General features: G+C 33.6%; 3 protein-coding genes across 5 annotated transcripts; 1 reads left to right on the top strand and 2 right to left on the bottom strand.

Moving 5' to 3' along the window:
* Positions 1–4,490: 4,490 nt before the first annotated feature.
* LOC127239246 (RNA-dependent RNA polymerase 6) lies at positions 4,491–10,433 on the bottom strand. Of its 3 annotated transcripts, none has more exons than XR_007836108.1 (5): positions 10,138–10,433; positions 6,761–9,521; positions 5,500–6,399; positions 5,041–5,093; positions 4,491–4,618 (listed from the first exon to the last, which is right to left on the bottom strand). XR_007836108.1 is itself a non-coding variant. In XM_051257315.1 (4 exons), the coding sequence occupies exons 2-3, from the start codon at positions 9,467–9,469 to the stop codon at positions 5,506–5,508; spliced, it is 3,603 nt and encodes a 1,200-aa protein (XP_051113272.1). In that variant the 5' UTR covers positions 9,470–9,521; positions 10,138–10,433; the 3' UTR covers positions 4,491–4,618; positions 5,500–5,505. The 3 variants fall into 3 exon arrangements, 1 of the variants encoding a protein (XP_051113272.1); XR_007836107.1 differs by having other exon boundaries at positions 5,254–6,399; XM_051257315.1 differs by lacking the exon at positions 5,041–5,093.
* Positions 10,434–11,371: 938 nt separating this feature from the next.
* LOC127239337 (vacuolar fusion protein MON1 homolog) lies at positions 11,372–17,649 on the bottom strand. Its single transcript, XM_051257432.1, has 14 exons — positions 16,861–17,649; positions 16,539–16,618; positions 16,309–16,380; positions 16,189–16,228; positions 15,498–15,599; positions 15,216–15,337; positions 14,364–14,496; positions 13,951–14,042; positions 13,212–13,293; positions 12,964–13,028; positions 12,581–12,883; positions 12,397–12,488; positions 11,987–12,051; positions 11,372–11,790 (listed from the first exon to the last, which is right to left on the bottom strand). Exons 1-14 carry the CDS (start codon positions 17,434–17,436, stop codon positions 11,695–11,697), a joined length of 1,920 nt encoding a protein of 639 aa, XP_051113389.1. The 5' UTR covers positions 17,437–17,649; the 3' UTR covers positions 11,372–11,694.
* Positions 17,650–18,689: 1,040 nt separating this feature from the next.
* Positions 18,690–19,414, top strand: LOC127266685 (60S ribosomal protein L12-like). The gene has a single exon (XM_051297030.1). The coding sequence runs from the start codon at positions 18,759–18,761 to the stop codon at positions 19,257–19,259; it is 501 nt and encodes a 166-aa protein (XP_051152987.1). The 5' UTR covers positions 18,690–18,758; the 3' UTR covers positions 19,260–19,414.
* The last annotated feature ends 4,999 nt before the right edge of the window (positions 19,415–24,413 follow it).

Here is a 24,413-nt window from a genome sequence, read left to right on the forward strand (position 1 = left end):
ATCTTTTAATGAAACCGAAAAAACAAAATGGCTCAAATATAGCTCTACTTAGATAAAAAAATTCATTAGTAGAATATTGAATACTTGATATAATTTAAATAAATATTTGATATTGTCAAAGAAAATATGATATTTTGTATTAATATGTTTTAGACGCAATGATTTTTTGTGTGCGGCACAGAGAATTGTGTGAAAAGTATTAAGATATATTATTTTAGATTGAATTTTTTACTTTTTGGCCTGTTGTAATGATTTTTTTTTTTACTTTTTATAATAAGTATTTTGATATTTTAACTTTTGTATAAAATATTATATTTATTATTATTATTTTTGTAGAATCGCAATTGAAAATTAGTGTTAGAAGAACAACGCAAATATTTAACTTGAAAATATTTAACTTGATAGTTAAATAATATTATTGTTGGTGAATAATATCTAATTTCTAAAAGTATGTATGCGAAAATAGATATTTGGACTAAATTTTAGATTTTGTTCCCACACTTATCTCTCACAAAAGTTGACTTTCCATGGAAAAAGTGAAAGTGAGGAAAGAATTTTGACTTTTTGATCAATAAAATTTCAATCATGGTTAGAAAACTATTTACAAAATAAATAAATAAGAATTGTTAGTAAATATACCATTGTAACTAATTTTACACACATTAATTTTTTACTTTTCAATTTATTGATTTTTCTTTCAATATATTATAATATTAGTTTTTATTTTAATAATAATATCAAATAACTATTTACTTCAAAAGGAAAAGAAAAGGTTACAAGTACCCATAAACTTGAAATTTTAAGAAAGTAAATATACTTAGAATAATAGAATGTGATGATCCAAAAGAATGACATTACGAATTTACATTATGAACCCACAAATAGCAATTCCTTTAAATTATGGTGCTGATTTATTTAAATAACATCGATTGAGGGTTTTGAAAACACCGATTCAAAATTCTAATAGAACATCATTTCTATTAATATTTTACAAATACATCACAAGAATTAAGAACACTTATTTCACATTTCTATAAAATACTTTCTCCGTCCAAAAAAAGATGTCTCATTGAGAGTGAGTACGAAAATTAAGAAATAATAATATTCAATTGAAAGTTGATATAAAGTAAAAGGTAAAAGACTAAAATACTTTACTTTTTAAATGATTTTAAAAGTAAGTTAGAGTAATAATTATAGGTAGTTTGGAAAAGTACGAATAATTTTATTATAAAGTGGAGATCACGATTACTAAATAAGAAAACAAAGAGAATTGTTTTGGGACGGACGAAAATAGATAAACAAGATCACTCTATTGGGACGGAGGGAGTATATGACATCACGATGGTATTTTCAAATAACACCAATGAGAAGTCTAAAAAAGCATCGATTAAGAGTCCATAACACATCGACCATGAAAAAACATGAGCTATATCTAAAACATATTTTATCTGAACTTTTGATCGGTACGTAAATTTTTCAATCAATGTTCTCTAAAATCTTGAATTGTATTGTTTGAAAAAGTTTGATTTTTTTTTTTTTTTTTTTTTTTAAAATAAACACTGTAATAATTCCGTGTGTGAATGATATATATATATATATATGTTAGAGAGAGAGAGCATAAAAAACAAAAGGGTCACAAAAAGATTTCTTTTCATTGAACGATCACATAATTGGAAGAAGAGACAACATCACATAACAATATATTGTTCTTCCCTCCTTTCATGTCATGTCATATAATGCAAATAGTTATATATATATATATATCTATAATGATGAGGTGAGCCAAAGTCAAATTGCATGCTAGCTAGCTAGCTCTTTATTTTATACCTTTTATTTTTTCCTTACAAAGTTTTTGATGGATTTAACATTCTTCCACTTTGTCCCCCCCCCCTCCCCCCCCCCCCCCCCCCCCCCCCCCCCCCCCCCCCCCCCCCACCTCACCCTCTCTTGTTTTATTGTGTGAATTTATGGACCATTTCACCTCACCTTTCATCCCATACTCCCATCCCAATATATAAAAAAGAAAATGGTTTTACTCTGACTTGCCTTGTCGGCCTAGTTTGTAGAATATTAAATTCGGTAAAGAGATTTATCCAATGCGCACTTTCGGATAGCGGCTGCGAATTTTCACTTTATAAAAAAAAAGAAGAGATGAATGGGATAAGTGGGGAGTGAGATCGAGCATTAAAACTTGGCAAAATTACTTATGATTCATTCCTAGTTAAAAAACTCTACATCATTCTCTCTTATAATTTTAAAATGAATGAGACTTCTCTGTGTTTTTATAACATTGCACAAGATTTATATTTAAGAGATTTTACACAATATTTTGTTTACAAATGCAAGAGAGTTTCATAATATTTAGAGAATTTTGTACAATATTTTCTAAAAATATGTGGTACTTTATGTAGTTTTTAAATTATAGAAGAGTATGGTGCCGATTTTTCAAACAGTGATGACTATAAATAATTTTGCCTTAAAACTTTACAAAGATAGATGGATAGATCAATCAATCAAATACATACATACACACAACCTTTTTCTTGGTTGCGAGTATTTGTAGGTTTTTTACTTTTATTTTTTTTTAAAAAAAATATAAAATTATATATTTATTTTTTATTGTTTATAGTATTAAAGAGTATTAAAATTTAATTTTATATTCAAAATTTTATTTATATTATATTAAATAATAATTTTAATTTAAAATTTTACTATTCAAAATTTAATTATTACTTTTTTTTTTAAAAAAAAAACACAACCAAACGTAACTGCCGACTGTCTCTCCCAAATGAATATAATTTTAATTAATTCAGTTGAACTAAATTTATATATATATATATATATATATATCATCATGGTAATAATTCGATGGGTGGTTAGGAATTGACCACTTTGCTCCAACTATTTTTCTTGTTTTTTCCATATTCATTCCCATAATGCTTCGCTTTTCTTAGCAATGTTGCCGTACGTTCTCTCTCATGGTTTGCATGTTTTGATACAATACAATATACTATCACTGCTTTAAAGTCTCATTTATTTTTTTGACATTAATATTTAAATATTAATTATTATAATAAAATATTTAAATATTAATTATTACAACAAAATATAGTACAGATTAAAAAAAAATTACAAAAATATACAAAATGTAAATATGATTCTTAAAAACGGACGAAGTGAGTATAATTTTATCGGTACATGATATAATTTTATATAGCACATTGGTTTCTAGAGTCTGAACGAATTGGGTGGCCATGGCCATTGTTGTTTGAGATTTCAGCAACACTTTCGATACTATGATGTTTGTGCAGATAATAACGATGTTCAAAAGTTACCGTGAATGTCTTCAACAGTTACAAAGGAAGAATGCAGAAGCACTCCAGCATAGACAAACCAGTTCTCGGCCAGTTCCACGACAAAATACGATGATATTAGGACAGAAATGGCCAATTTTATGTTTTTAGTCTCAGATTCGATAACGGGCTTTGCTTCTTCAAATCCTTGATCCTGAAAAGTTAGTCGAATGCCGTATAGTATGATCCCGGGAATATAGTAATGGTTAAACATTTTCGCCGATCGTGGACAAGCTAGAATCAGAATAAGAATAAAATTTGCAATGGATAGAGGGATTGATTGCTTACCGGGCTGTGACATTGTTAAGCCATTCCATGGAAGAAATCCAGCAGCACAGACTTTGTCGACAAGCTTCCTGTAAAGTTAATTTTCACAGAGACCGTAAAATTTAGAGCATAGAACGAAACTTGAAGAATCAAATTCAGAAATTACAGTGTCTTGGAGATGGAGAGCAGAATCAGTACAAACAAGAAGTGATATTGTGCACAGAATATCACAAATACAGTATCTATGTATCACATTCACTTCACATAGCCTGTCCGGGATTCAAGAACGAAAACAGAACAATCAGACAATCTAGATCTACATCTAGGGTTTCGATTCGAGTTTATTCAGCCAAGGATAGATCCTTCAAGAGATCACAAGTTTCTACCTTAATTCCCTGCAATAACAGGCTTTTGATCTGGCAATATCGTGCAACAAAAAGAGAGAAACTTTGAATAACCAAGAAGAAAAAGTTGAAGTGCATACCATGAACTGCCATTAAAATGGCAGCAAGCCTGGAATCATCAATTTCTTCAACTTTTCCAGCTCCCCCGGGCCTAGAGTCGTTGGGTTCTTGCAGCATTGCTGTTTGATTATTAAAAGTTTCAAGGCAACACAATATTTCTCACCTTCAGCAAAATATGATAGGATGGTTGCTGATCCTATTTTATCAACTCTGAGATTGCTTCAAGACCACAAAAAAGAAAACTAAAATGGATGTGAAGCTATAATACGTAATAAATTGACCGTCTATCCAAACCCCACAATTGGATGCATAACACAGTCATGATATACAGATGAAGATGAGAAGTTAAGGAAGTTTTGATGGCTTCGTCAATTCATGTATTACGTATTATATGTTTCATCAAGACTACATTCTATTATGGTTATGAATTGGTGAAGTTCAAAAGTAAGTTTCCCGACTGATACAAATATATTGTAGAACCAGAAAAACCAGGGTCAGGGATGATCTCCTCCTCCGCTAATGAGAGCCATATTCCTGAAAAAAATCGAAAGGCGAAGAGAAAAAGAATTTAGATTTGAACCAATGGAGAGAGACAAGTAAAGTAATGACAAGAATCCGTCGAAGTATTTAATAAGAAATTGGCAGATACATACAAATTGACCTTAAATAGAAGTCGCTTTGAATCTACACGAAGAATTTCTAAACTAACTCATTAAATACATAAAGTAAAAGGTACCAACCGTATTCGGGCTCAGAGTTCATTAACAGACATTTCGAATTATCAGTCATGCCTGTACTAGAATCAACATAAATTCAAATACCAAAATATTATTAAATGACAAAATTTTCCAGTAAAACTAAAAACCCTTAACCGAATTTCGTAAGCAACTCACTCAATTCAAGACTCAATGTTGAGACACTTCGGCAATAGACTAAAGCCAATAATCAATCCCTACCTCAAACAAAGGCAACCTGAATGCACACGACTGCAATTTCTTCATATCGTCAACTACATCGAAGCATCAGATAACCAATTTTCAACATTGCAAAACTAATCATTAACTTCCCATAGAAACCTAAACTAAATAACAAACAGCAAATTTCACTCAATTCAAGAATTAATGTTGAGACACTATTGCAATTGAATAAAGCCAATAACCAATCCCCACCTCAAACAAAGACAACCAGAATGCACACGACTGCGATTTCTTCATATCATCAACTACATCAGAGCATCAAATAACCAATTCTCGACATTGTACTATTCATTAACTTCCAACATAAACCAAAGCTCAAAATAACTGCAAATTTCACTCAATAATCAATCCCCACCTCAAACAAAAACAACCCGAATGCACATGACTGCGATTTCTTCATCTCATCTCAGATTACAAAAAAAAGAAAAAGGATCTCACCTCATCTCAGATTTTATCTGCCAGATACCTTGCCAGAGCATCCACAGGCTTGTCCGACACCCACAAACTCTTCTTCTTCTTCGAGTTTTCCATCCTCTTGTGCTTGATTTTAATCCGAGCCAGATAATCAGCAGCAATCCAAGCAAAGCTCAACATCACCGACCCACCACCTTCTACCATCAGCACCTGCTTCGACTTCTTCACCCACATCTCATGATAGGTCACCTGGTACCAGGCAGACGCCTTCCTCTCATACATCACATTTTTTTCATCATCTGAGAGCTCATCGAATTCAGGGCCCATCCGCTCAAATACTTTCCTGAACTCCTTTCTCAGGGTGCTATATGCATGCTTCAATCTCTCCTTCAACTCCCCCCTTTTCTTGCCACTATATTTGGGCATTGACCATATATGCCCAGTAACAACTTCCGCCTCACCATGCACCTTATATTGGCCTAAAAGACCAATTAACTGTCCATCATACGATAGCTTGCAATTCCATGCATCGGTTATAAAGTTTTCAGCCCCAGCAATCTCAAGTTCTTCATCATACACAACGGTGTCCCTTTCATGTATCGTATCCTCGGCTTCGCAGCAGTCTCTTCCATACAAGTCCCTAATTTTCCGGTAAAGCTTACCAAGAATTTTACCCGACTTGTATGTCTGGAACTCTTCTTTACCCATAAAATCTGGGTAACTCTTAGGCTTGAGTTCGCCAGGCATGGTTACAACTTTTCCAGTCTTGGGGAAATCAACAGCTGTGGCTGCAAGCTCTGCCAGTTTGATGCATTTCTCATCCAACGCTCCATACTCACTAAGGTCGGCATGAACAACATGAGCATTGCAGATAGCACCCAGACTTTCATTCACCATGTTCTTTGTGAAAAACTCAATTATATCCTGAATAAAAGTAAGTCGGTCAATATTTAGTACACTATTTTGTTGATAAAACAATGACATACCAATGTGAATATAAAGACTAAGTAATAGAACAAACAGAAAGATGCGTTACTGCTGTCTTAGGATGTGCCGTATGTTAGATAACCTAACACGATTTATTCTTATAATCAGACACTTTGCAATACAATTCTGAAGGTTGAGGAGCAGACAAACTACTCCAAAGTGGATAAAGAATCAAAATCATAAACTCCAACATAGAATGACAGAAGAATCAACATGATTTAAAATATAATTACTGACTGCTTCAATCAATAGAAGTTGCCAATTTGAGGACCTGGAATAATAGAAGGCAGATTATTACCGAGTGTCGAACTTCACGCGAGAGCTGTTTGACTTCTCCAGGTGCATATTCCATGGGAGGCCAACTTCTCTTGCTAGGGGGAATGAGATTGTCATCCCAAGTAACAAAATAGAGATCACCATCAAGGTCACTCCCAGAAGCTTCATTCGTATGGGGTCTATCACCCTTCTGAGGAAACACAAGACAATCATAGAGATGATGCAGCTGTGGGACATCAATTGCCTCCAAAATCCGAACGTCGCCAGGGTGAAGACAAGGGTTCTTAGCAATTGCTACAAGGCCTTTGACAACTTGAAGGTTTTTCTTTGTCTCAGAAAACTGTGATCCATGCTTCACAAAACAATCTTCCAAACAAGGGTTCGAAACCTGGATGAAGCATTGGCCTTGTTCAAGTACAGCAGCCTCGTCCAAGCATCCCATCAGCCACCTTCCTGAGGGAACAAATATTCTAGCTCTTTCTCTGAGGTCTCCAAGCTGAGCAACTCTGATGCTTGTCAGCATCCCCCGCAAATGAGGCTCAACCCGAGGACTGAAACCAGCACTTAACATTATTGCTGCTGTATCCCCTTGATCAGTACATGAAGCAGTAACAACATCAAAGGCAATATCTGTGTCCTCAAGCATCTCATCAAGTCTCATAACCATAGTATCTTGCATCCTTGAGAAAATATCATCCGGAACTTCCAAAGCTGAGAGTAGTGTAATTATCTGTCGATTTAGAAAACCCGGCTGGAACCGAGTCCAAGAACAAATCTCAAGCATTGTGTGATCTGAATCAAACTTCTTCATACTCGGTCTTAGGAATAAGTGGAATGCATCATTTTTCTGTGGCCAACGTGCAACCACACCTTTGTAGCCTGCATATCTTATTTGGTAAGCACATGGAGACTTAGTGCCCAACTGCAGTTTCTCAGCAACTTCTGATGCCAGATTGTCTGATATCATACCAATACCGTCAGAGAAAACATAGCCATTTCTCTCAACATCACCCAGCATAGAATTGACTTTTTTGCATGGTACTTCAATCGTAGCATAAGTAGAAGAAAAGCATTGGCCCATCCTGGCAGCACACTTTGCAACATTCCGTTGTGTAAACTTTCCCATCCAGCTCTTGATGTTGGCCACCCCAGTGTTCTTGTTTTCAGCAAAAAACCAAGCTGAGCGGTCCCGGAGTTGATTTGCTGAAAATGCTAGAAAAGAATACCTCCGACCACACAAATAAAATCCATTAACTAATATGTCCTTTACCCGCTTGAACATAGTGGTCTTTTGGGGAGCTGTGTTTCTGGTAATGTCCCTCACAATGGGACTAGGATAATATTCAAGAACATTTTTATTTAGGGTCTGCATAGCTTCATCCATGAAAGTGACTCTTAGGAACCGATCAGCCATGTGTTTGTAATTTCTTAGAACCCTATTGGAAAGTTCCACCTCAGGCGGAAGGCAGTATGCTTTTGATGGAGTTATGATCAATCTTCGAACCTCAGCAATATCATTCATCTCCCGAGATCTCTCAAGGATCTTAGGATTGTTTAAAAGCCACGTTTTTAGGAGATCCAAGGTTTTGAGAGCATCATAAGCAGGACGCTTATAGGAACACATGTGCTTAAGCACAACTGCATTGAGTTCCTCAGCTTGATTCCTCAACACATCATAAAACTCTTCAGACAACTGATGCTGATTGATTATCCCCTTGTGCACGAGAGCATTCACCAAAAATAGAATCTCAAAGGATATGTCAGCCTTGTACTGTATACAGAAAAAGGGATCCGGCATGGGCAACCCAAAATCAGGCTCATCCTCCACCTGAAGCTTCATTCCAGAACCTTCATCAACAACTGGTACCCTCCTTTCTCGAAGATAATCCAAGGCCTTCAAGAGATGTGAACCATTCCGAGGTCTAATTGAAATTCGATAAGTGTTGCACCTACCAATTGCCCCACTGGGTGTGAAATCAGTTGTTCGTATCCATGGATCATCATCATCCAACAAATCAAAAGGCACGGATACATCAATATCATCATCTGCAGTTCTATAGTAAATCAATGGTGAAGAAGCCAGCTGCAATAGTACTATCAAAGATGAATAGCTTTTGTAATGTTTAATTCCAATTATTTCTCTTGGCAAGAACTCCAACTTGAAATCACACTTTATTACAGCTGGTCTTGCTCCACTTTTAAAGGTGAAAGCAGTATCCTTTGTAAAATGTAGTTTGCATGTTCCATTAAATCGATCAACAAGAAAATCAACCCCGCTATGAGCCCCCCTCCAACCAACCAAAAACTCTTTTTGACTCCTCAAAACTCCAATCTCTACGAGGACATCTGAGAACTTATAAGGTGCTGTAGTTCTTCTCCACTCATTCATCCTGTGAGGATTTTGTGGCCCCAAGCTAACCTTCAATGGCTTTCTTCCCAATATAAGTCTACCATGACCTGCAGCATCTACTGCTAATTTTGCCGAACTTGCAACTGCAAAATGAACAAATGCATGGGGTTCAACCTTCACGTAATCATTCTTTCTCTGCAGAATCTCCGGATCAGTCTCATAATTTGGGTATGATTCTGGAGGCGTTGACGAAGTCTTCAATCGGCACCGCCATACCAATCCAATATTATCTTCAAAATAGTCCGAAAGAATCTTGGCCGTGACATGATTTTCCAGCCCACCAACACTAATTTGAGTAACTACCAAATCCCTATCACCCATGTCCAATCCAACACCGATTTTCAAAGATCCACGATGCTATTTAACTTCAAATCTGCATGATGAATAACCCTTTTTATTAGGAATATCTTATATCTAGAACATCAAAGTTGAGCAGATAAACACGTATCCATCTAATTTGCAATATAACTGACTCATAAATTGTGACCACATTGTATTTACAAGAGGATCCACAATTAACTGAGGGGAACATTTATATCAATAAAGTTCCGAAGCACAACCCATTGAAGCCCATCAGTTTGGCTGGTTACTTGACTAAAGTAATGCAAAATACAAACAAACTGAAGGCAGTTGAACAGAAATAATAAATGGCAGGAAGAAAGGGAGAGGAAATCCTTCCTTTCGTCCGCATAGTCTGGCTCATATTCTATAAACTGCCAATAAAATGCACGGCTTTCAAACAGTAATATGCAAAACAGACAACAAACCCTTGACTAGTTTTCAGAACACAATGCAAACACTACTTCCCCAACTGGCTCATCGCAGATTAAAGACACACACAGAGACACACATCATGAATGTGGGTTTATGGAATACAACCACAACATCCGTATCTGAATACTTTAAGACCAGTAAAGCTGAAAACAGGGAATGGCTGCAGGAATTAAGGAAAGGGGGCAAATTTTGCACAAATCTGAGAGCCAACTTACTTTTTCGGAATCTTGGACTGAATCGCTCGTGTGAAGTCGGCGGAGGAGAAGGGCGAGAAGAGAGGTCGTGTCGGAGAACGATCAGAGAGTGAAGGGAGAGTGTAAAGAGGAAGGGGAAGGGATCACGCGGAAAAGAGAAGACTTGTTTCCAATTGTACTGTACTTGCCCAATCTGTTTCGAACCGGCGGTTCGAACCGCCGGTTCAACGTTTTGTATTTTCCTTTAGAGAAACTACTCCAGTGTATATGAACCTGCCCTCACCGGTCTAACGGTCACCAATGCAAGAATATAGTTTTAGAGGGACTTCGATTCAAACGAAGCTTTTTCAACCTAAGCAAAGAAAAAAAAAAAAAAAAAATTGAAAAAATAGCACAATTTATATAATTGATATAAATAAATTTTGATATAATATTTTAAATATAAAATTAATTTTTAGTATAATATAAAAAATAAAAATAAACGTGATGAAAAGTCGCCTGATGCAAAAGAAGTGGCGCATCCTTGCTGTCGGTTCAGATTGATCATCGGCAACAAGAAAAAAAGTTGGGGGCGATTGCTGTGGAAAGAGGAGAGGGGCGACAGGCAGCAAGATTGGATTACTAAATCCCCGTACGCTTGAGGGTTGGATCATGGTAAAACTTTGGTTTATTTAATTATCAAGGCAATAAAAATAAAAAAATAGAAGGCTTGTCGGATCATTATTATCGATGGTGAATATGCTATCGACTCTGAACCAATATAAGCTTGGGTAATGGATATATGCTTTGTTAAATCACTCAGAAAAAAATTAACAGGTCCAACGTTGAGAAAACATGAATTATTGTCAGGCCTTAAATTAAGTATAAATTATAGATGTTAATATATAACAACAATAGTCTAGTAGTATATTACCATTCATCGTCACAGTCTGGTAACGCTGGCTGAAAGTTCATATTTTATAGGATATACTAATGTTTTCACCCAATAATTTTTTTTTACATAATTTTCAATAAATATTTACTAACAAATACAATAAATATCTTACATATTTACAAAAAAATTAATTATTCAATATAAAATATTAATATATTTCTCCTTATCTAACATAATCACATATCCAAAAACACAAAGTGAACACGCGTTCTCTAAATCAAATTCTCAATATAAAATCAAACCCTACAAGAATTAACATGAAGCAAAAACGAGTTGAATATGGATGAGACAGATAATCAAACATGAAAGATCTAAAAAAAATAAAACTAAAAACAAGACATGGTGTTTCCAACTTAATCTAACAACAAAATGGAAAGTAACTAACACAATTACCGTCACTAACCGGTGTAGGGAACATGTAATAAACGTGAGGGCTGCTTATTGATCGATACATACTCTGATAAACAAGATTCGGCGCAGCAAGCTATGCAAATGCAAGTCGAATACAAGTACGCATATATAAAAGCCCATAAAAAACATTAGGCGAACTTGAGGCAAAACTGTAGTAGAAGTAATTAGGTCGAGAAGACTAGAAGAATACATACATGCCGGCCGGTGTACATTGCACGATAAGAGGGAATGAATCACCATGAAAAAGGACTTGCTCCCAGCAAGAATATTTCATTTTCTACATCTTTCACCCATTGGCAAACCCGATTGCATACTTTTATAGCAAGAGCCTGCATAAACACAGTTCATGAATGTTTCAACTCTGAAGGAGGACAGAATATGACATTATGTGCAGCAAATGAATTCTACATGAAAGTATGGAAGATGGAACATTCTGTGAAAGGAATTCTGGAAAGAGATGGAACATTTTTGCAATTTATTCGTAATAAGAGCTTGAAACAATGTAATAAATTTGGATAATCAAACCTTATCTGCAAGGGGATCAAAAGCTGCATAGAGTTCGAAATCTTGTGTGACCCAACAGAGAAGCACTGCGATGTCAATTAATTAGTCAGAAACAGCACAATAAGGAGCAAACAGCAAAGGTACTCATGCGTAGTAATAGTACTTCTGTAAGAAAATGTCGGGGAGGCAAAATGCTTATTCTAATATACCAGCTAAAGGAACAGAGAAGTTGATTTCATGCTTGAGAATTAGGTTAGTAAATGGCATAAAAACTGGAAAACAAAACACATTTACAATGGGAATAAGGACTGAAGACAGGTTTACCCAAAACTGGGAATCCCCAAGAATATCCGCCTCGGAAAAATTAAATTGAAGAACATTTACAAGAAGTCCAAGCTGGGAAGCATTGGATGGAATGTGAAATTTTTTACCATAATTTTCATCTCGTCTGAACTGCGTTTTGTGGGGTCCATTTCCACTGCCATGCATGGATGCATAAAGCCTTTGATATGCCCTGTATAGCCTGACATATAAAGGAGCCATATGAAACATTCAATGATGGATTTGATCCTAGAAATAGCCATGGCCACGAGTTGCCATTAATTTATTTATTACCTTTTTTGCTGTTTCAAGCTGTTGATTGGCGATGAAAATTCAGATGACACATATTGATCAAGATAAATACTTCTATAAATGAAATGCCATAGTCCGGCTGGACCACCAATTCCAGCAAACGCATCCCTTAGCCTTCCAGGAGAACCTGAGGCAGACCTGGGATAACCTAGATGAGAGGGTATCGACCCAGCACGAGAAGTGGGGTCAATTGGCAAATCCTCAATATGCATGCCACCATCAACCAAAGATCTTTGAACTTCACTTAGTACATTGGACTTCAAAAGTACACTCTCAATTCGAATCCTGTAAGATGCATCATGCATTTCCAATTCAGCAAACAGATTCGACATTTTATAGACATAGACATTAGCATGCTGGTTCACCTGCTATCTTTTAAATGGTAGAAAACATCAGCCTTTGTGGTAAGCAGTATAAGGTAAGTATCCATCTGTGATTAGATACAAAATCAGTTAAGTAGGTAACTAGGCGATGATTTGACATTATCACATCAAGTAAAACAAATATCCCATTGGAACAAATTCCTAGAATTCCCTCCACTGAGATATTTCATATAGGCATGGAAAATATTTTTCTGAAAAATTATACTTGATCCCAGTTCACTGCTACTTACATCAAAAAAATGCACATACGAATATAGAAATGCCATTGGATTGTATCTCGGCAGGCAAATTGGCGAGAAAGATTCAGATGTCCTGCATGGAATTGAAGAACATGTAAGTGAAAATTCTTTCACAAATTAGAAATATCTTCACTTATTTTTGGGAGAAGCTAGGTTATGCTGTTTTGCAAAAGCTTCAAAATTACCACTGTACGCAAAATTGTAACGCTCTCATTCTAAAGGTGTTATTGCCCCTTAAGAGGCTTAATAGTTTTTAGATATGGTGGTTCAAGTTCAGATGAAGATATAAATCTCCAAATTATAGAATATTTAGATTATATCAGGACGAGCCACCGATCTTACTCTTTTTTCTAATCCTACATCATCCTGATAACATTAAGAGACCAGAGAATGGCAATTTTTTGGTTAGTCTCCATCAATTATCTGTCACACACCAGAATCTAATTTATTAGTAAGCATTTATCATGTGATATTTAATTTCTTAAATAAAGCATCCAGTTTACCAACAAACATGCATTACAAGTACTTTTTCACATAGTTAGGAGCATAACTTATACATAAATAATGTGAAAATAGTATTTGTCCTATTGAACCAAAATAATGATAGTGCAAAGGAAAACAAAACAAGAAAAATGAACAAAGGTGTCCAATAAATTAGATCAAGCCATGTTTCTACATCTTGGCCCATGAGATAATAGATGATAGGATGTGAGAGCTAACTCGGCCTTACCTAAATGATTCAGATGACATAATAAAATTGGAGAGTAACAGAATATCGTCTGGGTGAAGAGATGCTTTCTGAGCACCAATAAGACTGATTACCTGCAATATGTTTCAACAAGGTATTTAACTATAGAGAAACTTATCCAGCAAATTAAGCAGGGGAAAATAATTCAAAGTTTCAAACAATATGTTTCAATTAGCCTTTCAGAGAAAGTTTAAAAAAATGAAAGGGTTAGGAAGGCACACCATTGACATACAGTTGATAAATTCTTTGCTGCGAAAATCATATATATAGAATAACTATACAAATCACCATTTTCTATGAAAAAACTAATGGTCCCAGAAACCTTTTTCTACACCCACAATTAGGTGGTTATGTAGCACAAGAATTTCAAGTAGCAAGAAACTTGGGATATCTACCTTGTGCTTGCACAATAAGAGTGCAAACAGTACTCCAGAACTAGCCACATCTTGCAAGATGGTACCAACAGCTTGACGGGATGAATAAGAAAGTGGTAGGCATGAGTATGCATGAAGAAACGATGCAGGATTCCTACAAATGGAACAGTTAACAGTTTTAGTTCGGTAATAGTAAAAAGATAAAGAAAAATAATAGTAAATGCATGTATAAGTCTTGTGAACTGGATCAAAAAGCAAGTTGATTCTATTCTAAGCTTAACTGAATAAGTTATTTTCAGAAAGGTCACGTTTATTTTAAAATTTAATAATGATATAAATGAAAATTACATTAATAGGTACACGTTGAACTGAATGGTTCAGTCATGAATCACTTAAAAACAGATTAATTTTTCACTCTAGTCCCTTCTACTCAGAAGTGACAGCATACCTAACAATACATTAGAAGGCACAGGTTATAGAATTTATAACCCATGTTAGCATGCACTTCATCATCAGTTACATGTTGACAACTTCATAGGCTAAGATTTTATCCAATGTTACAAAGAGTTTACTAGTACTAGTGTCACTTGGGATATTAGATGAGATTACAAACTTTGTAAAGATGATGTAGATTAGAATTGCAGATATTGGAAGCAGAATATGTAATAAGAGAACACAAAGATTGCATTAAGCATATTGATAACATATATGAACAAAGACATATTACTAAAAGTGAATTATAGAAATTGACTAGCCTTTTGTAGTATTATTATATCTAAATCTATGCTAGAGCATTGATGCTGCGAGGAATGACACAACAAACTCAACTAAAAATTACTTTAATAGGTAAAACAGTGAATACACAAAGTTTACCAACTGAAAGAATGGATCAAAGAAGAGAAGACTGCATCAGTTCCCCCAAGCAAAGATGTCATATCAAATTTTGGATTCTTCTCAAAGCATCGATTTACAGATTTTGTTAGGATAAGTATCATCTGCATTCAAATGAACTTAAGTATAAGCTAAGAAGTGGATTATATGGAATTTATTAACATTGAACATGGAAAAGGTATAGATAGCCAAGAATCAAGATAAGTCTGGGACTACATAGATCATCATTAATACAAATAAATTAATAATTACAGGAAAAGTTACCTGACCATAGAGGAGCTCTAGCTGCCCCCTTAATGATTCATAGGGCTCTTCTGTGCAACTAATGCAAACCAAGTAGATTGGTCCTTTCACAAGAAAAACAAACTGAAAACATAGATTCCACATAAATTTTAAGTATGGAAACTTAAAAGTCAGAATTACATTGAATTCAGCTATTGATACAAGATGACTGAATAAGTGTACTTGCGGCTACTTAGTCAACCTCTTAAATGATACAAAGAGGTGTCATCCACAATTATTGAACAAAATCTAATCAAAATATTCACAGTTTTTTAATCAGAAAAAAATGCAATTACTAAATATGCAGTAAATGAAGTTACTGTGTGATTTTAATCTAACCACTCTGATATAATGAAATTTATTCTTCTCTAGATAACCTTCAAGAAGCTTCGCTTCAGACTTAAAATCTGCTCAATATAGGCTATTTCCTCAGCTACTGAAAATGCTCATATTGACTTTTCTATGCAACCAGCTAACAAACATGTATAATTACAGTGCATCGACAAGTTGTATCACCATAATTCAGAAGCTCACTCCCATAAACTGGGAAACACGTCAATTAGTGGCTTTTTAAAAATTTTCAAGGCGGCAGAAGGAGAACAACCAGTATGCAAGAAGTACAGATGCATTTTACAAATAGATAGCTAATTCAATGAGAAGGAGATAGACAGACCTGATGTTTACCGGCTCTAACCAATTTGACTCGATCTCCCCTGAAAAAGGTATCAGTGAGCAAATCAAGGAAATCAAGCAGTCTCATATACTATCAAAGAGAGCTGTCAAAATTGCACACCCATTTTCGACGAAGGAAATGATGGCTTGTAGCGTTGCAGAGAATCCAGCTAGCTTGTGCTCATCCCCATGTCTAAGAGCTCAATAGTGAAAACCAGAAATAGGGTCTCAAAATCACTACTATAATTTCGACAAATTAAAGGTGTACCGAAACTAAACAGATTATGGCTATGCATAGAGCATTTCTGCACCATTCATTCATGATATACAGAGCCCACAAAATTGACAAACCTTGAATATATCGGTTTTCCGGAGTGACTCAACATAAAGAAGTGTTTCTTCCTTTTCCGCCATGAAACCGATGCGTCATCCTGAGGTTCCATTAGTATATTCATTAACCATAAGCAAATAAATCCTATTGTCACTGTATACAGTAATCTAATTAGAAAGATAATCTCACTAAACTAAAACAGATTCCCAAAACTTCATCCTGCAAGGCAAAATCAGATTAAAAGCATGCAATTTTTATTTTTTATTTTTCTCACTCCACCAAAGCAAATTAGAGACAAATGATCAAGGAAGGAGGAATGCGGGTTTGAATCCAGCTACTAACCTCATCAGCGTGGCGCTTCCCAGATGTCCGAAGTTCATGGGACTCCAAAACCTCAGCTTTCTGGACCTCCTGGATCTCAGTTCCATTTCCATTTTCATCATCATCATCATCATTGATTTCATCACCGCCGCTAGTGCTCCCCATCTCACCAGCATATCCACTGCTACTTGGACTCAATGGCCGCTCAATCTCATCTGCTTCGGAAGTACTCCTCCAGACAAAGGAAGAGCTCCCTTTAATTGGCCCCGAAGACTCAACCTCTTCACTAGGCTCAACATGATCATCCTCGATTGATTCAATCGGCACTTCCGTTCCAATTTCTTCACTCAAAGATCCGTTCGTGATATCCAGCTGCTCCGCCGGTTGTTCCTGCTCTTCTCCCTCATCTCGCTCCGATTCCTCTTCGTCAAGTGTCGCCCCCGGCGAGCGGGAGGACATTGAAATCGATGCCAACTGATTCTCAATGGCATCGAGAGATTGATCGATCGATTCTGGATTGGGCGTGGTGGAATTAGGGTTTTTCTCATCAATTTCGGATGGGGAGGTGGAGGACGAAGAATCGTAATCGGACGGCATTGTGGAAGCAAAAACCCCAAAAGAATGTCAGGGATTCGAAGCTAATCAGCAAGAAACGTGGAAGCCCAGTGCAGCAATCATGGGCAGGGCGGTGAAACTGAAGCCGAAGGAGAGGGAGTGAGAATATAGACGACGACGACGACGACGGCGTATGGACAGTTGAGTTGACCGGTAGGTGGTGGGCTTGGAATCGATCCGATCTCGAAGATGTTGCAGCAGATAATATGGGCCGGGTATTATTTTATTATTTTTTATACGAAGATTTGATGATATTTTAAATATTTTTAACATTATATATAATAATATTGTATACAATATGATTATTATTTAATAAAAAATAAAATTTTATATAATAGAAATAAATAAAAAAATATATTTATTTATTTATAATTAATTTAAAATTAATTTTATTAAAAATAAAAAATTTTAAATATAGATAAAAAATATTTATTTATTGATGAGAGATAGAAATACGTTTATATATGTGTTAAATATGTTTAAGAGTCATCTCTAATGGAAAGAAAAAAAAAAGAGTTATGTGTAGCAGGACTGAGAGAGTATTACTCACTGTCCACGTAATTTGTCCTATTTTTTATTTTATCAATTCTACATAAATTGTTATTTTTAATTTTAATATATAGTTATTTTTATTATACATTAATTATTTTTAATTATTTATTAATTATATTTTACTTAAATTATAGTAATACTCTTATATTACATGGGACAGATGAAGTAGTAATTATTTTTAATTTTTTATTAATTAAAAAATAAAAATTTACTGGTAAATCATAGCATTAATAATTTATGTTGTAACAAATAATTAATTTTATTCAATTTATTATTATTATTGTTAACCAAAATTAGGGTGTGTTTGTTTGTGGGTATGAGTTTTTAGATTTAATTTTTTTTAATAGCAAAAAATTAAATTTTATTAATTATTATTTTTAATATAAATATATAATTGATGTAATATTTTAAATTTAAATAAATTTATAATATAATATAAAAAAATAATAATTTGATTTGATATTTTTAAATTAAAATAAATATAAATAATAAAAGTTATAATAAATTAAAAAGATAGTGTAATCAGTAATTAATTAAAAAATTTATTATTTGACAATGCGTTTGAAAAAATTATATACTTTTTCTCATAAAACATTATTTTAACATAAATACATTTAATTTATTCATTTTCATTTAAATTATATATGGGCTTTCAAGGCCCAACCGATCAAGAAAGGAACAATCTTCTTTTAAAACCCTAATCCACACTTCCTCTCTTGCTCTGAAACCCTAGCAGCAGCGATACAGCAGCCATGCCGCCGAAGTTCGATCCCTCGCAGGTCGTCGAAGTTTATGTCCGCGTCACCGGCGGAGAAGTTGGCGCCGCCAGTTCGCTCGCTCCGAAAATCGGTCCTCTCGGTCTCTCCCCCAAAAAAATTGGTGAAGATATCGCCAAGGAAACCGCCAAGGATTGGAAGGGTCTCCGCGTCACCGTGAAGCTCACCGTCCAAAACCGTCAGGCCAAAGTCGCCGTCGTACCCTCCGCCGCCGCATTGGTTATTAAAGCACTCAAGGAGCCGGAGCGCGATCGTAAGAAGACGAAGAACATCAAGCACAGCGGCAATATCTCTCTGGATGATGTGATCGAGATCGCTAAGGTAATGAGTCCTCGCTCCATGGCGAAGGATTTGTCTGGCACCGTCAAGGAGATTCTCGGCACCTGTGTTTCTGTTGGATGCACCGTCGATGGAAAAGATCCCAAGGACTTGCAGCAGGAGATTACCGATGGCGATGTGGACATTCCACAAGATTGAGGTGAACTGTGAGCCGAAAAACATTAATCTTAAATTTCGTATACTTTGTTATTTATTCTTGCTTGAATTTCGAGAACTTCTTATCTAGTTCTGTTGCATTAACACATAAAGTTTGCTGAAGTTTTCAATATATTTTGAAAGAGATTCTTAGTTTATTTTTGTGTGCTTTGGATTTTTGTTTCCTTTGGCATATAATTAGGCATATTTTATTTTCATTTCATTCCGTGATCATTTTTTTTTACTCCATTGGATAGTTCAAAGGTTTCTCGCATCCTCTCCTGATTTTTAGCCACTTTAATTCTGAGAAAATACTTATCCATGATCCTTCTTGTGAAAACAACCACTCAAATAATCTTTGGATTTTGGATGGCATCACCATTATTACCACCAATAACCAAATCATCAACATTGATCAAGACAATGAAGTTAATAGAATCTCGCCTTAGAGTAAAAATCCAATAATTTGCATGAGAGTGAGCAAGTCCATAACCTTGCAAAGCACTAGCAAGTTTGGTAAACCAATATTTGGAAGCATGCCGCAATCAATAAAGTGACTTCCGTAATAAACACACTTTCCCAGGTTGTGATGTTGAAAAGCCTGGCGGGGGTGTGATACCTTCAGAGTTGGGCTGTTGCTTGGCCAACTCTCGTACGTGGATGAGTCAATATTTAGTCATTCGAAGTTGATTAGAGATTAAATTGATTGAATAGACTACTCATGTCAACAATGTGCACATTCTTTTCAGAAGACTTACTAAAAGGACTCTAAGAGTAATTTGAGGATAAGTGACCCTGGGAGTCTCCCAGGGTGCGCGTGAGTGAAGATAAAAGTGCGCTGAAAGAATTCGTGTTGACCTGTGGGGCAATCTACGATTCTGACACGCCTGGTTTTGCACGACTTGTGGACCGGGGTGTCACAGGGAGCTTCATAACCATTTATTCTAATAGTTTCTCATGCAAGAATGCATTGTGGACATCTATCCGGTGAAAATCCCAATTACATGCAACAACCACAAATAAAAATAGCCGAACAATCACCATTTTAGCAACCGGGCAATGGTCTCATAGTAAGCAATTCTTTCAACTCGATGATTACCCAAATATACTAATCTTGTTTTAGATCTCTCTATTGTCCCATTTGAATGATTTAATTTTGTCCACCCATTTATTTCCAATAGCTTTCTTCCCGGAGAAAGATCAACAATGGTCTGGGTTTGATTCTTTCTCGAGGGCATCAATCTCATCCTTTATGGCCTTCCGCCAACGTACATCTCCCAATGGCAATCTTGAAATTGCTAGACTCATTATTCGAATCAGAAATATCTTTGGCTTTATAGAAAATTGAACATAATTCATATATTGAGTGGAAATATAAGGTATACCTGAAGATGGATTGATGTTTGGACAATGCGGTGAGGGACTATGACACTGTGTCGAAGAGCCAACATAATTTTTAACAATCTCAACGATTGTTTACTTATCCTCACTACAATGAAACTTTTAACATAATATAAGCATTCAAACACCCCCGTAAGATAATATTCGCTCTCCATGCAATAATTTGTAGGGAGATTTTCAAACCAAGGAGTGCGTTAGGAGTTCAATTAATAATATATTTTGCTTTTAGTACGCTTTCACTCCAACAATCAATAGGTAGACTTACTTGAAAATGCAGCGCGCCCGCTACATTAAAAATACGTTTGTGTTTCATTTATATTATATTATTCTATTGAGGGATTTTCATACAAAAACTTTCATGCAAAATTTCGTTCATCGCAAAATAAGGCATAAATTCTGTATGAATTGTCGTTTTACTTCAGTAGAATTTATTTCTATATATCATTAGATTTTCATATTTATTGTTATAATAAATTTGACTTGAAATGTTGTGTTTGGTGTCAACGGATAATTATTTTTTTTAAAACAAGAGAAGTTGTCAAAGTGAAAAAAATTGCATTCTAGACTTTCTAGTCCCATGTAGCAAAAATGCAAATATGACTAAAGTGAGAGATATTTGTTTTGAAGATATTTTTTGAAAAATGGATGGAGTTTGGAAAAGAATTTATTTTAGGATAAAAAGGAGATTGTGCCGGCGCAAAAAAAAAAAGATTTTTCTAAGGAGATTTTTTAAATTCTTTTTCGTTGAGCGGATAATCTTAGACGATGTTTAATTTTATTATTTTTGTTCTTTTCCCCATAATTAGTGAGTAGTCTACTTTTTTTAGTTTAGGAGTGAAAACAACTATGTATGAATTTTTTATACTAGATTTGCTCAAATTTATTTGTATGGGGGTTTGAATTTTGGAGTGGGATGTGAATGGTAAAAATTTTGAATGTGAGGTGTAATGTTTTGAATATAAAATTAATTTTTAAAATAATATAAAAAATAAGAAATAGGTATTTGATTTAATTTTTCGGGAAGAAAAAAATTTAATGAATAGTAAAGTTTGAGAAAAATCCCCAGAACAAACACAAGTTAGATAAATATTTTTATGATTTCGAGTTTCAATGTTCTATATCTTTTAGTTTAATGTGGATATTACAAGCGAAATAAAGATTAATTATTAAACTAAATTGAGGGTCGGTAATTGTATTTTAATTTGTTTCAGGTAGCAACCACCACGAGATAAAAACTTCTAAAAAATCACAAAATCAATTGTAAATAATTTTGCCTAAAAAATTATTAAATTAAATTATGTTCTTCTAGTTCGAAAAGTAATTAGACTAATAAATTATTTGTGGATCATTGTAGTTCCAGCCTAATTAGAGAAACGAGATAAGTAAGAAAAGAATTAATTATTAGGCTTCTTCAATAACTATAACTATTTATTTATTTACAAATCAATAAAATTTAATAATTTTATTGATAGATTAGAAAATGATTATTATTGAAGTCAACAGTGCACCTTAGGATCCTTCTTTTGTCTTTTATTTTGATATTTTTATGTTCTTTATTTTTAAAACTTCTATTTTATTATGTCTATATAGTAAACACCTAAAGATCATTTATTTATTTATTTAATAAAATATTTTTAGAATAAATTGATCAACATTAATTTTAAAAATATTAAAAATTGATTATTTTTTTATATTATAAAATAATTGTAAAAAATATTTTTGTTAAATTATATATCAAATAATTTTAACCAAAAAGTGAAAAAAATAATAAATATGACCTACAATATGATTATATTGAAAACATGGTCGTGAACATGGTTTAGAACATAGCTGTGTTGAGAACAAGAGTAGGAACATGAGCGTGTTCAGAACACGGGCAGGAACACGACCGTGTTCAAAAGTGCAGGGTAATCAACACGGCCGTGTTGGCTGCCTGGAACGCCCAGTCACCTTCCCAGTCAATCATTTTGGGACTAAAATTGATAAATTTTCATTTGAGTGAGACTAAAATTGATAATTTTTTTTGAATGGGACCAAAATTGATAATTTTGATATTGAATGGGACAAAAATGATTTTTAGTCTTAAAAAATATGTATATATAAATGGAGTGAAAACGCAAAATCTTGTTTTTATTTTTAACTTTAGGGCAAATGTATTCTCAAACATACTATAGATTGTAGTGTGTGAAATGAATGACCCTTTCTAAAAGAGTACAAAAAAACTCGAGTATAATTAAAGTCCCTTTAGTTTGATGATATATTTAATTGATAAAATAGTAACAAAAAAGTTACTTTATTTCATAAATATTTACTTTGAAGTTAGGGATTTTATTTAATTAATTTTATTGTGGTGCAACAATTTTAGGACAGGTGTTTTGTGGCTACATATACATTGTGAGTTAGTTCCATTTAAGTGCCATCACAATTATGCTTTATAATTGCTCCAAATAATATCAGTGCCACTTATGCCTATTTGCTGCCTGTTTAAGATATATATAAATATATATATATATATATTATATATATATTTATGCAAAAGTTTATTTATTTATTTTTATATAGATATTGATCAACATCTTGGAGTCTTAATGTTCATTGCTTGTGTTATTATAGTCACTTTATTATATAATAATAATATTAATGAGCACCATCATTTAGTAGCATATATGTGGAATAATTTATTATTATTATATTATATTATATGCTGCCTCCGTCTCATAATAAATTATTTATTTTTTTATTTTAGTACGTCCTGTAATAAAATATTTATTTCTTTTTTTTTTTAGTAATTCTACTGTTTACCTAACATTATAAATACCCTTACAATTTACAATATTACAAAAATGTCATTACCTTTATATCGCACAATACTAATAAAGTTATTTTAGTTATTTCTGCTTTATTCATACTATATTTCAATATAATATTAATATTTTTAAAACCCCGTGTAAAAAGAAAATTGATACATAATTATGAGACGGAGAAAGTATTTTAAATATAGTTTTACATACAGCCTTTTTTGATTTCTCTTGACACAACAAGTGAGAAGATAAAAGGGAGGAGAAAGAATGAAGGGAATAAAAAGAAAATAAAAGAAAAAAATAAAATAAAATAAAAATTTTTCTGTCTCAACTCAATGTACTCCAGTAGTTATAAAATAAAATAAAATAAAATAAAATAATTAGAATATAATATTTTTGAATGAGACAAGTCAAAATAATAAAAAAGTTATATTGAATTAATAGAGGGAAGAGAGACAGTAACTTGAATTAAATAAATTAAATTATAAAAAAAATAAATAAAAATTTTAGACATTTCATATGAGATTGATGAAGTTTATATATTTACACTAAAATAATCTTTTTTTGGAGGAGGGAACAGTAGAAAATATATAGACATTTGTAAAATAGGCAAAATAATAATAAAGAAAAACATTTACTTTTGAGTAGAATGAGAGTATTTTTAAATAGGTCATATAAAATACTCAATTTTATTATTATTTTTTAATATTTTTGATAATTTAAAATTTTAAAAAATCTCTATTTAAACGCAGAATTAATGAGTTTGTACACTTTTTTTTTTTTAGATAGATCAATTTCTCATAAATATTATTAAAAATTATAATATATATTAACAATATATATACTATATACTTATTTATTCAAAAAAAGTCAATCATTTAATATAAATTAATTTTTATAAAAGATAAGGAGTTTTAAATGCATATATAACTATTTATTTATTGAGAAAAAATAA

This window comes from Andrographis paniculata, unplaced genomic scaffold, assembly GCF_009805555.1.
Source record: "Andrographis paniculata isolate CXL003 unplaced genomic scaffold, ASM980555v1 Contig77END, whole genome shotgun sequence".
NCBI classification, from domain to species: Eukaryota; Viridiplantae; Streptophyta; class Magnoliopsida; order Lamiales; family Acanthaceae; genus Andrographis; species Andrographis paniculata.

Bases quoted from the DNA above. Each gene is read 5' to 3' on its own strand.
- LOC127239246 (XM_051257315.1), bottom strand. From the start codon at position 9,469: ATGGGTGATAGGGATTTGGTAGTTACTCAAATTAGTGTTGGTGGGCTG. The intron at 6,400-6,760 runs GTAATAATCTGC...ACTTTTATTCAG, and splicing joins CGCGTGAAGTTCGACACTCG to GATATAATTGAGTTTTTCAC.
- LOC127239337 (XM_051257432.1), bottom strand. From the start codon at position 17,436: ATGCCGTCCGATTACGATTCTTCGTCCTCCACCTCCCCATCCGAAATT. The intron at 15,338-15,497 runs GTAACTTTTCCT...ATTTGAATGCAG, and splicing joins TAGAGCTCCTCTATGGTCAG to ATGATACTTATCCTAACAAA. The intron at 13,294-13,950 runs GTAAGGCCGAGT...AATTCCATGCAG, and splicing joins ATGTCATCTGAATCATTTAG to GACATCTGAATCTTTCTCGC.
- LOC127266685 (XM_051297030.1), top strand. From the start codon at position 18,759: ATGCCGCCGAAGTTCGATCCCTCGCAGGTCGTCGAAGTTTATGTCCGC.